This window comes from Echiichthys vipera (genome assembly GCF_963691815.1).
Source record: "Echiichthys vipera genome assembly, chromosome: 18".
NCBI lineage: Eukaryota > Metazoa > Chordata > Actinopteri > Perciformes > Trachinidae > Echiichthys > Echiichthys vipera.
The window spans coordinates 12,677,137-12,690,522 of record NC_139843.1 but is presented as its reverse complement, the minus strand read 5'-3'; the positions used below and the strand labels follow the sequence as shown (position 1 = coordinate 12,690,522).

Sequence of the window (13,386 nt, the reverse complement as noted above, 5' to 3'; positions counted from 1 at the left end):
GACGACGTCATGAGGGCTAAAGTTTTCACATTTTAAGGTGGAGTGAACAGCTGCTCATTACAGTTGGTTGTTCACATGCAAAGTGACAGTAGTTGTGTAGAGAATGTTAAAAAAAGGAGAGAAGTTCGAACCCTGCTTACTCTCTCAGCTCTCCATACCAAGCCAATCTCTGCATGAAGTGGGTGTGAATACCCCCCCCCTTATTCCCATGTCGAAAAGCTGTTGGGGGGGAAGGGGATTGCAAAAGCTATTTTGCCATCTGACAAGCACTTTGTGTATATTGGCCTCTTTAGTGTAGAGTGTGCAGCTGTATTATGACGGAAATAACAATGATTAAAAACTCGATCTGATTCAGTATCGTTTTGCATCGACTGGTGTCGTGTCTGAGTCCCAAAACAGTGTTGAAAAGTAATTTTTATACAGCAGTATATGATTATGAGTAATTTTGGGCTTGGGTTTGGCTACCACGGAAAGTTCTGTCAGTTTTGGGCTGGCACGCCTCCGTACAACTTTGCATTATAGTGGGGAACCTAAAAATGCCACGGCAAAGTATTTAGGGCATGTAAATATGATGTTGTTGGAGATGGGAAATGCAATGGAAGATTACACATTGATATAGGTGTAACAATAGTTTAAGTAATGAAATAAATAGCAATATTTGGCTGTGTGAAATGCACGCAGACTTGAAAGCAGTGTCAAAAAACTTTACCCATTTAAAGCTCAGCATCTAGAAAGTCTGTTTGGGACTGATGCCACCTAGGTCTCATAACATCCTCCTCTGCAACCACATGGTGCAGTGACACTTACATAAACCCACCCACACTTTGTCTGCCGACTGAAGGGGAGTGGCTGCATGAGTCAGTCCTACGCTAGCAAATAAAAACAGATAGACGGATAAACAGGGGAAGTTGTAGAGAGAAAATCTAAACGCACTTTATATTCAAAAGCAGGCCAGTCATTCATCAAACACAGTAAACTTCCCCACTCTGTTCTGTTACACACAAAGCATTAAGTGAGACAGTGAAACAGGGAGAGAGGGTGAGGGCAGAACAGTCACAATCATGACTGTGGCATATAGTTCAAAGATTTCATTTTGATGTTTCTAAGTTGTTTGCTTAACATTTGGGAAGCTCAGCTCTTCATATGGCAGGTACTGGGACTGTGTAATGGTTCAGTCATGTAAACAATAATCAGCCTAATTCCCATTCAGTCTTGCACATAATCCAGGTGTTTGGCTAACCCCAACGTACCAGTAGCACAATTACTGGAGTTTACTACACATGCTTGATGACAGAGATAACATCAAACCCAAAATAATACAATATACTTTACGGAGGGGGGATTCTCTCTCTGTGTGCTAGCTGTGTGTTCTTCTTGCAGCCGAGCTGTGTGCATGCTTTTCTACAGCTGTGTGAAGCTGCAGTTTTTTTGGTATTAATTAATACACCAAAGGTTAATAAAAACCTAATTTACCTTTTAAAAAACCACTGGACCTTGACCCCCCCCAACCCCCCGGGTATTATTTTAATAGAATTTTATTTTGTGTTCATCCCTTTTCCCCTAGACACTACTTGGGACGTAACATATTTGGGGGGCTCGTCCAAATATAAACTACAGTTTTGTATCACATATGTAACATGCACTGATGTATGGTCTTCCCAATCCCATACTGTTGTCATGCTGTTGTAGGATGATGTCACATGATTCATGCTTCTTCACTGATTGGTTTGCATGCTTTTGCATTCTTTAGATAGAGACTCACATTTCTCTACTATCAGTGCTCTTTCGTTCATACTACGGCATTAAGGCAACCAGAAAAATGGGATTCCATTTGCAATAACAGGTTAAAAGTTAGGCAGTTGGACAGTACAGAATCTGCATTTTCATACAACACTAAGGGTGATTTCAAATGCCAAAATGCAGTGTTGGAATGTCACCCTACAACTGTAACTTCACTGTAACTCCACACAGAAAGATTCTTGTTTGTCTCGGATAAAGCCGTTGACAGACAGTTTTTCATTATCTCAGGAATAACTGATGATCGTCTGACTTCTTTATTGGCTGAAAACAACAGCTTCTATGAAGCCTCTGTTTAACTCTGTATGTTGCACAAGAATGCCTGCACAGCTTTACCCTGTCATGCAGAGATGCAAGATTAGTAGCTAACATGACAGACATGCGAGACAAAAGCATCGACATGTCAACCCACTTTCGTGCTCTCTGTAATGAAAAATGTAGTCCATAACTTAGTGTATGACTTTACTCTGAATTTTCTCTTTAATTACGGTCAAACACACACACGCACGAACACACACACACGCGAACACTCATACGTGAACACACACACACAAACCCACACACTTGAATAAATATTCATGATCAAGTAGAACACTTGATAGCTGAGATTTGTTGAGACACGTTGTGATGCATGTACTGTATTTCTTTTAAGAGTTGATTACAACACAAGACATGCCTTTTTCAATTTTATTAAAATATCTATCACAAGCCATCACTCACAGCTTCTCTAGTTGTTTGCTACATTAAGCACAGGGCATGAAATCATGGCTGTGCTTGCAAGCCTTAATCTCTGATATTATCTCAGCACTCTGACCATCTCAATTCTTCTCCCTTCTTCGTTATTCCCTCAGGCTGTTTTTCAAGAACAGACAAGTCTGGCTGCTCGCACACGTTGTAGAATCCTTGGCTTGATTACAGCTAAAACATCCCAAAACCCATGACTGGACATGTTTTACTTCATCTGTATACAAAAAATATCTTAGTAGAACATTCCTAACAACTCCAAATGTCTTTCATGTCACACTGACTCGAATACCGTTTTGTTACTCCCAGACGTGTTACACATGAAAGATCCTCTATGTGACTGTTAAGTGACCCAAAACAAGTAGTTTGCACGTCGTCGCAGCAAAATAAATGAGGCAGTCCTCTGCTTTGTACACATGGCCAATTTTGGAAATGTTAGCAGCCGTGTTTAATTCCAAAAAATGATACAACTCCAAATGTAATGACTCGTTGCCTTCTCTGCACTTATTAAGAGCCAACAAGCCCTTTTACAGTAATGCAAGAGTCATCTTTACTAGCTACACTGCAAATGTTCCCTAGACCAAGGGGTGCCTTGGAAAGGAGCTACTGTACTTGAATTAATTGCATTTAGTAAGGACCTGCTCCAGGTTTAAGCATATTTGCTGTGTCTGTACTATAACTGGGGTAAAAACTGAGATATCAAGGAGACCTCAATAATAAACACTGCTTTTACTGCGATCTGTTGCTGAGGTATAAGCATGGACTCTACTTGCACTGGCTAACTAAATTTGCATGTCTGGACAGCTTTGTGTTTCATGTCTCATGGCCGAGTTAATGTCACTTTGAGAATAACACTGTGAACTTGTGACAATAATAAACTCACCCAAAATGAGATGACATCTTCGTGGAGGAGAAAGCTTCTGATCCGGATGATAAAATTGTGTCCGATTTGAGGTGAGTGGCTTTTTCCTCATCATCAGTGTGCTCCACAGGTCCTGCTACTTTATTCCTGAGACCCCTCCTGGTATATGTTTGCTCTGATCCATTATCCTGATATTTTTCCTTCTCCTTGCTTTCTGAAGACACTGTTTCGGATGTGTCTCCAATTTTCCTGTCCCTACGGACATATTTGGAGGTGAATTCGTCTGTGTTTCCATAGCGTTCAGCGAGCTCCCTCCTCCTTTCTGCCTTGTACCGAGCAATTCGCTCAGCCTTGGTCTCTGGGGCCGAACTCTGCAAGGTGTCTATACCATCCATTTTGAAGTTCGATGTAATTTAGGGTTTGAATGCCGGTGAGAAGATTCCAAGTTGCTACTTCAATTGCCGTAACCCAGATATATGTAGATCAGCTTTACTGTAGATCCCTTTTGACAGCCGTGTCTCACTCCATTAAAATCATCCCAGTGCTGCAAAGAAGAAAGGAAGACACCATTAGTGCATCATGATTGTAGAGTAAAATTTCTGATGACAGGCACTTCAAACCTGTGTTAAACTGGATGTGCCAAGGCATAGACTGAACTTCTCCAGCTTAGGAAAGTGGCTCAGCTGTAGAGCTCCAAACTAAGCCCTGCCCTGCCCTGCCCCGGCTAACAATCCCCCCTAGCCCCCCCACCTGTGAGAATGATGTCAGCCAGCTCTGCTCAAAGTCAGTCGACCACCGCAGCGAGACTTTCATATAACCTCTGTTCCATCGACTCACTTGGAGCCAGTTGGAAAGAGGGAGGAGAGAAAGCGAAAAATCACACATCAAACAACATCTTCATCTCATTTTAGTCCATACTTAAGCCCTTTTCCCACTGGACAAAACCCACAAACACCCACAAGCATCTGGCTTTTGACTTTAGTTGGAAAGGTTACAATTGGCCTTCATTCCCGGGACAAATGACTCTGTAGTAGTCACAGGTATTTATCGGCTCCAGCTCCGATCAGCAGTGATGGAAACATGACGCCCTAGTGGACAAAATTTTTTTGCATCTGAATTTTAGTTTCTCTTTAGCACACCCTTTAATTTTGAAAGAGAGACTGAATTCTATTATATATAAAAAAGTAAGAGCCATACCATTGCAACTCCATGTTGCTTTCTACTGTTAACTAAAGGTTTTATTTATTTATTTTTAGCTCGTTCATGATGCGACGTCCAACATGACATGCCAGAAAAAAGAAGAAAAAAACAGAAAGGCAGACTACTAGTATTTGGAAAGGAGTCTATTGCTTATTAACGTGTTTTTTCCGCATTTAAAAACCCTGCAGATGCAAAACCCTGCTAATTTCAGTGGAAAAAGTTGAGGTTTTCAACATTATCCTACCTAATAATGGTTCTGTATTTACTATAAACACAGGGCATGAGAAACTCTAAATTGCCCTAAATGTGAATTGTCTGTCTACATGAGTTAGCCCTTTGAAAGACTTGCAACCTATCCACAGCGTATATGGCCTCCCAACCAATGCATGGTGGGACAGGCTTCAGCTCAGCCTCCTTGAAAAAGATAATTTGTTTCCTTTCCACTTCCAGCACAATAAAAAAAAAACACTATTTAATAACTTTCAACTTTTCAAATTAAATTTAGGAGGCAAAAAAAATATAAGAGGTTGAGTTGACCTCATTTTGTTCTATTAAGTATTCACAGACTAGACAACCACACATATGGCTCGGATGCAGAAGTTTGAAAACTGCACACGCAAAATTGCAACGCCAGCTGACAACAGCAATAAAACTTATGTGTGCGTAATTTGTGAATGCTCCAAACCAAGCACAGGGGCTTTTCCACAGACATTTCTCACAGTGCAAGTGCGCTTACGATGCTTTGGGGTTTCTGCTCCAAGAACAGCCAAGGAGAACAGAAATGATAAAAGGTGAATAAAATGAGGTATATTTATATTAGAGACGGCCAGGGGTTTAAAGTAGCCCCCTGGTATCTCTCAAATAACAGGGCATCAGCACATTGGTTCTCACATTTATGGCCAGGAAGAGGGGTGGAGGGGTAAAAAATATATATGAAAAGTGCCGTGTCTGGGCAATGTTAGCAATGAGAGAAGAAAGAGGGAAAGTGAAGAATGGGTCAAGCCAGGAGGGAATAGAAAGGTGAGTCTGGTCATAAATGAGCTGACTCCAAGAGCCTTTTCCGTAATGATGACAAGCTTGAACCAATCTGAAGTGCACCCCCTCTGACCCCGATCCACCTGCTGGGCTATAAAAACCAACCCAGAATCAGGACTCTTTGTCCCCTTTAAAAATATGGCTTTGAAATATTACAAAGGAAATAAGTGCTAACAATAATAAGTAAGAGCTGGGCGATTACATGCTGTCTGTTCCTTGTTATAAGCCCAGAGATGCCAGAGACACCTTCGCTCAGAAATGTATGAATCTACAGCGCAGAGTGCACCAGGTAGAAATAAATTCACCATCTGTTTGTTGAATTGACAAATCAGCACCAGGAACTTCCATTCCAGGTTTTCAAGTACCCATAGCCAATTAAACTTTAAACCAGAACAGAAACTAGAACATATTCTAGGAATGTAACCAGGATCAGATGCAGCTGAAGCTTTTTAAATGGAATTTACTGCATGATATGAGAACCAAATGGCCTATAAAACATGCAGGCATAATCAATTGGTAGCATTAAATCCACTATTACCCAGCCTCATGCCTTCAAGAGCTCGACGCCCAATGAGATAGCCTGTTACATTCGAATCTAGCATTACTTAGCATTTCAAGATAAGGTTTGTTTTGGTTGTGAAGTCCGCACAGTCCTTATCCTTTTTTTTTTATTATCAAAATCTAAAGCACATATCTTTAACGTGAGCCATTTTGGGGTTTTGAACTGAATGTCTCTCCAAAGTCTGCAAATTTCCTTATGAAGGCAAAATGATCCTGAGTTTGGATGTTGATTTCAGGACTGTGCACGTGCTTACATAATTCACCTTGGTCACTACCTATAAAAGGAGTGCTAAAACAGTACGCTAAAGCTTGTCCGTGGAGACCCAGAACACCATGGCTGCTTTGTTTGGAAGCTGCTTGTGTTATTTTAAGCAACAAGGGGGACTGAAAACACAGCTGAGTCATACATGAAGAATCACCACCCTTATCAGCAAATGTGAACTCACCCGGGAAAGTTTGTTTTGGTAGGTGTTTTACACTGCCAAAACACCACAAGGTGTCTTTACCTATTTATGGTGGAGCAAGCAGAGAAATGCAGAACACAAGACGATGGCTCTGAATAAGATTTAATGTGCTAATATTGATTCAGTTCATGATGTGAAAGAGAAAAAACGTGTACGCAGTGTCATACTTCTCACAACTGAGTGTAAGAAACATAATTTTGTGCTTTGTAGTTACCTGCTAATTCATACAGGCAATATTATTCTGCACCTCTAAGGCATGTAAACAAATAAAGTCCTCTGTTTCCAGTCACTGAAGTGTTCTCTGACCTCTTATTGTCCACTGGGAGTTGTTACTGGTGACGAGAGGAAGATCCGTCTCAACAAAGGCCAAGTGTGTCACTTCCTGACTGTGCTCCATATCCTCTTTCATAAATGCTCGATTAACAAGGAAATGTTACTCATGAACTTGGCAAATATCCAAAACCCTCTTGAGAGACGGGATGGGTAAGGGCAGCGAGAAACTTTGAATGGGTTCAACAGCCAGACATCCCCTTTGCACTCAAAACAGTATCAGATTCAGTGTCATCATTTCCCCTACAAGTCAAAGTACAACGTGATGGCCCAGATTTTAAATAGTTACTTCTCTGCAAAGACCTTCAGTGATCATAGCATTACATAATAGCTATTCAAGGCCTACTGACAAATGCAGAAGTTGCAGAAGCCAAAGCAGTTTGAAGGCAATTTTAAATGTGATGAATGTTCACCCTTTTAATCCATGTCAATGAAATCTGTAGTTTGTTTGTCTGACAAACCCCCACAGCCGAGTGAGAAAAAATTGAGTACCTCTTGATCGACACCACCCTAAATGTTCCAAATGTGTTCAATTGAATTTATTTTAATCCGGACATTAGTTATCAGTATTAAATATATAAACAATAGTGTAACACTTTAATTGTCGTGGTTTAGGTCGGTTTGGTTAAGTTTGCATTTGTACTCCTTTGGTTGGTTTAGCAGAAGTTAGGCATTTCAACCATATATCCATTCATGTTAGCTAACTTACCATTAATTTATATTTAACTTAATATTTCAACTGTTTATTTATGCGTTTTATCATTCTATTTTAGCCATTTATGCATTAAGTTTATCTAGGGCTGGGCAATAGATCTATGTTCTATTGATATAACTAATCGCATTGATATCAACAATATTATATCTTATGTAAATGTTGCCTAGGCCAACACGACGACACGCTATTCAGACCACGACACAGTTCCACACCAGTCCAGCCTATGGGCGTCTGAACCATTTTTTTTTAAACAACAACAACAACCTAAACAAAATTGAAATAAAAATGACTCACAGCCCACCGATGTCATTATGTACATAGTGAAGCAATGGAAATCTGGCTGATTATGGGAAAAGAATATATGTCACCCATAGGGAGTAAATACTGATATGACTATCACTATACAGACAATACTGATTCATTCCAGGACAAGGGCCAGACATGAAGGTGCCTCAGAGGCATAGCTGACCTTAAGCCCACTGGCCTGTGTATCTTTTCAGAATTCACATGTCCACACAGGACAGAGCAGGAATGCAGGCTACACCCTACTCATAAACAGTGGATTTGCATGGAAAAAAGTAGGGGATTTTGACAGCATAAATATTCAAGGATTTGTTTTTCAAGCGAGTAACACCCAAAGTGAAGCTTAAATAGACAGCGTGATAACCTGGTTATCTCACTGTCCCGGACCAAAGCAATGAGCATGCACATTTAAAGAGCTACTTTACCCATTTTAATCGATGTACAAAAATATGAACGGTGTTGTCTCCATGGCGGAATTCCAAACGGAGCATTGGAAATATGCCGAAATACAGCAGAGCGAGATGATGCGAGACAAATCGTTATGCATCATTTGGCAGTTTTCAGCAGCTCTCCAATGCTCCCTTCCGAGGAGACTTCCGCCAAAAAGACAAAAAGAACCCACAACAGGCAATTCTCCGTGTCAGATGCCTTCTCACTTACTGTAAATACTGTTTGGTTTAGGTGAGGGGTTGCGCCTGAGTACAGCAGGTGCCGGAAGCAGTTTGTAATTCAGTCATAAACAATCTGCCATTCCTCGATATGGCGATTTCGGCATTGGTTCTTACTGACAGAAGGTATCTGTTCAGCAACCAACGTTTTGTATCAAGATAACATGTTGCCACTGTAAACCTTCAGGAATCCACATAAAGCTTTTGCAAACATCAGAGAGACTTTGCGCTGTTAAAGACATAGACACACATTTTTCCTGAAGGAAGGTAGTGGAAACTTTGCTCCACTTCACCAAATGTCGTTGTATGGACTGCAAAGACAACAAGAAAAAACAGACTGTCGATTTTTAAGAAAAGTTCTTTAACTGCTGCAGCTCTGGGGAATTTTCAGCCAAACTCAGGTCCCATAAAGGAGCAAAAAAGACATTCAATGCAGAGGAAATCTAGGTGACAGTGAAGCTGATATTGTCATAAAATTTGGATTAAAATCAAATCTAGTATGCATAAGATATTCATGCATATGCATCTACATATATGCATCCAGAAAAAGAAACAGACCACTGTTGACTAATCCATATATTGCCAGGAAGCATACAAATGCATGTGTTTTGCATGATTTGCACAGTGTACAGTACGTAGCATGTTTGTGTGCATGGGTGTGTATGACTGAAACCAGGTCATGTGACCAATCATTGAAAGCAGATAGGCCTAAGTACGGGTCACCAGTCCCTAATCCAATAACTGGCTCCTAACCGATCTATTTGACCAAACAAATGCATCAGAAACTGTCAGGGGAGGGGAGCAGGCCTAGGGTGTGTCACACTTTTTTGAGCCGTCCTTTTACAACAATCAACCTCATACTGAGTGGCCAATGTGGCCATTAATAAAGCAATCATTCAGAACTGAAGGCGGTTTAAGTACCCTTCCTGAAACCACTAGCAGAATGAAGTTGAGACTCACAACACTTGATCCTGTTGAAACTGGCCTCCGCTAATGGAGAGCTTCAAAAGGATGATTTTGACAGGACGAATGGATAAAACCCTTTAATCACATGAGTCAACTCTTCCCTGGCTTTAACCTGCAAGGAAAATAGGAAACGGGGGAGAAGCGAATGAAGCGATCGAGGAAGGAAAATCACAGGAAGGAGGAAGAAGCATAAGAAGGATGGAGGAGGATGAAAAGAGTCCAAAGGATGATGTGCACAACAACAGAATGAAGAGAACTGCAGAGATCATAGGAGGGGGAGAAAAGGAAGGATGGAAAGGATTGAGGAGTGAATGGGCTTTTTGTGGGGGTGGATGTGATGGCTTTGTGGGGCATGTGTCTACAGGGTGCCAAGGGGCCCCTGTCTGGTGGTACGGGGGTGGAGGGAAGACAAGATCTGCTGCCGCTGCAGAGGAGGAGGAGGAGGAGGATGGGGCAAAAACAGGGCCTGAGACTAATCCATCTCTCCCTCCCCTCTCTTTCTCACACAGACACAAGCTCCCCCCAAATCCCTTTTACCAGAAGTCCTGCTGACTGCAGCCAGTCACCCGAGAGGCAGTTGACATAACAACCCCCTGGGTACTCATGCCTGCACTCTGCCTTGCCTAAGTAACTGACACTGTAAAAACTGTACTGGCCTGCTTGAGGCGGAGCCACCATTGTCACCAGGCAAAGAAAGTGTGCTGCTTCCCCTCCTTGAAATCTTTGCCAAGGGCGACAACAGTCATTCAAACTCAATAAAGCCAAAGACGTATAACACAGAGGAGCATCTGTGTGTTTTCCTTTTTCTGTTTTTTAAATTTTTTTAGCTCTTTGTCCAAGCCTTCCGGTTTTCTGTTTGCCACATTCAAAGGAGCCATTAAATGTGACGTATGGGAAGGCAAACAAGCAAACTCACACAGAAACACACTGCAGTGCACAAGGACACACTACTGAAGAATCACAAAAACAGGCCGACAGAAATACACACTGGCTCTCCAACGAGTGTGGAGAGGGAAGGGTGGGGTTTATGGGGCTTTATCTAGCTAGGGGATCATATGTGTGCATATTTGCACAAACACAAATCACAGTGCTACATTGGACTTCTTTCAGTGACTCAATGTGGTCCAGAAACACCCTAGCATTTTTTTTTCAATTTTATTTTAATGGGACAGATGTATTGTAGTAACTACAGTTTAAGCACCTACCCTCACATCGATTGCTACCCACTGTTGTATTCTGGCATATGGAAAGCATTGCATCACCTCACTCCACCAACTCTTTGAGTGCATTCAATTAGCCAACTTTTGATGGAAAGAGTGAGGAATGTGCAGATCAACCGAGGCATTCATCAGTACATTCAATCAAAGCAGTTTGTAACTACTTTGAGTCAGGGCACAATGGCGATATCTTATTGTTTTGAAACGTGGTATTGAAAAATGATCGATACGTCGATACTTTTGGCAACTTTACTTTGAGTTGAACTGAAGTTTTGGGGAATGTATGTTTCCTAGTATGTACTTCAAGTGTTCATTTTGCTAGTTCCCACATGAAAGAACAATTATTCCACTCATGATAACATTACATATTTTATATACAGTAAATGTTTTGAGTGTAGTGTCGTATGTGTCAAAAGCATGAGACGCCAGCTATGTCTATAAACATTCTGGGCTAAACACAGAAATAAGTGATTTCTTCTGTAACGCTTGCTCATAGTTCACTACAGAGGAACTACAGAGCTGTGAAATCATCAAATGTGCTTGCCAACAACTTATCAACATGGACTTCATCCCCAGATTGTCCGCCTATAAGATACAGACAGGACTGAACAGAGAGGGAGGATGACAGGGGGCATGGGGGGGCTCAGTGGGGTGAAATGTGTCATCCGCTGAATCCTGCTGGTAGGGTTTCTCTCTCTCTCTGCTCTTTGGTGTCCAGTCTGCGAAGCAGACACCATCTGGCCAGATGGAATGCCACTGAGCAGCGAGTGGAGGGGTTAAAAAGGTCTCCTGTCTTGCAGGGGGAAGGGTTATGGCTGAGAGATGGAGTATTAACAGTAGCGGTATTAACCACCTAATGCCAACTAAACTGTTTTAAGTGGAGAAAAAAACTGAAATATTAAAACACTTTGGTAAGCAGTACTGAGACCACTGGGGATATTAGCCTTCCCCATAAATATCAATATAAATTACAAAAAACTCCTCCTCATATGATATTACTGTAAAAACAAATATGCATGGGACACTGTGTTTGTGTTTGACATTTTGAGAAATGCACCATTTGCTTTCTTGCCAGTTAGATGAGAAGATTGATACCACTGTCATACATGTCTGTATGGTAAAAATGAAGCTACAGTCAGTTAGCTTAGCATAAAGGCTGGAAACCAGGGGAAATGGTACCTCAAAAGCCAAAGTCTTACGATTCTGACAATTGCCTGGCAACGGATGGCGAGTTACTGTTTATTAGTCCGGCACATAATGGCACCCCTTTACACTTAAGTTTCTGTACAAATTAAACAAACAAATTACAACATTCAGTGAGCTTTAGAGGCATGGTAGGCAAATTTGATACCTTTGGACAGAGTTAGGCTAGCCATTTGCTCCTGTTTTCAGTCTATTAAAAAAATGTTAAGCTAACATTAGCGATGTTCTTTTGGTCGGCCCATTGGACTCTTGGCAAGAAAGTAAACAGTTTAATTTGGTTATTTGAAATATCATAACAGATGGTGTTTTGTTGCTGTTGCAGGTCAGCTGGTGAAACGGTCGATCTCCTTATAGATATTCATATTGATTCAACCATAAAATACAACTGGGTCCTGTGAATCTCATAGTTGTGGTGCTGCTACAGCAGAAACAGGTTTGAAATCATATGACTATACACAACCTTGTGCACACAATTGAACGGCAATACAACTCAAAGAATAAGCTGTACAAGGCCAGCATTATTTAAATATTGTCTGCAAACCTGTCCCTTAATCAAGGCAAACGTAACACCCCCTTTACAGAATGCATGAAAAGTGATTCCGTGTTTAAAGCACCATACTTTGACTTTATCCCTACATATGGTTTACAAAGATACATTTGCTTGTGTATGATTTATTAATGGATGTCTCACGGCACCATCTGTCACTGACATGGACACAAAGGCGATAAAACCCTGGTTGACATGCACAGAGAAGGCTGCCCATAAACTCACTTGTTATAAACGTAGATTCAAAGCACTCTACACACTATTTTATTTCTAAGGCTTTATTTGCAGTTGTCGGGGGTGTCAGATGAAATTCTGCTCAGGCTCTGAGCTAATCCAAAGTGAAATGTAGTATGGAGAGAAGCCTTGTGGTGCCCCTACACATGGGAACTATTATGTGTGTGCAAATCAAATAAAAGTCTGAAGTATAACCATATGTGTATGTGCCATGCAAATATTACACTGGTAAAAGACATCATTGAAGTGGGCTCTGGCTGTGCAGCTGCTGACCAAATACAGTTAGCGTATTGGTGACGAAGCTGGATGCGGTCCACTCTAACTGCTAGCTAAGTTTATAAATATGTCTTAGTGAAGATTAGCCTGAGGGAAACCCTCTAGCACTCTTCCCCATGGAGTTCCTATTGCTCACATTGTCACATCCCTTCTGCTTTATATAAATATTTGTACTGCAGAACGTCTTGGCTGTGCAGCCAACATCTAACCCTACTGAGAGCTTAGGCGAGAGGGGAGAAATGGGCTCGCGCTTCACTTTTTGCA

At 41.3% G+C, this 13,386-nt stretch overlaps 1 protein-coding gene across 3 annotated transcripts in view; it reads right to left on the bottom strand.

The window, feature by feature from the left end:
* Positions 1-13,386, bottom strand: part of LOC310960758 (supervillin-like) — a 46,755-nt gene that overhangs the window by 29,895 nt on the left and 3,474 nt on the right. For 2 of the 3 annotated variants that reach the window (XM_083932549.1, XM_083932550.1), the window contains exon 2: positions 3,425-3,947. In XM_083932549.1, the coding sequence (XP_083788675.1) occupies positions 3,425-3,798 (374 nt within the window). In that variant the 5' untranslated portion in view covers positions 3,799-3,947. Of the gene's footprint in view, positions 1-3,424; positions 3,948-4,023; positions 4,088-13,386 lie in introns of those variants that run through there. The other variant, XM_083932551.1, reaches the window with a different exon arrangement.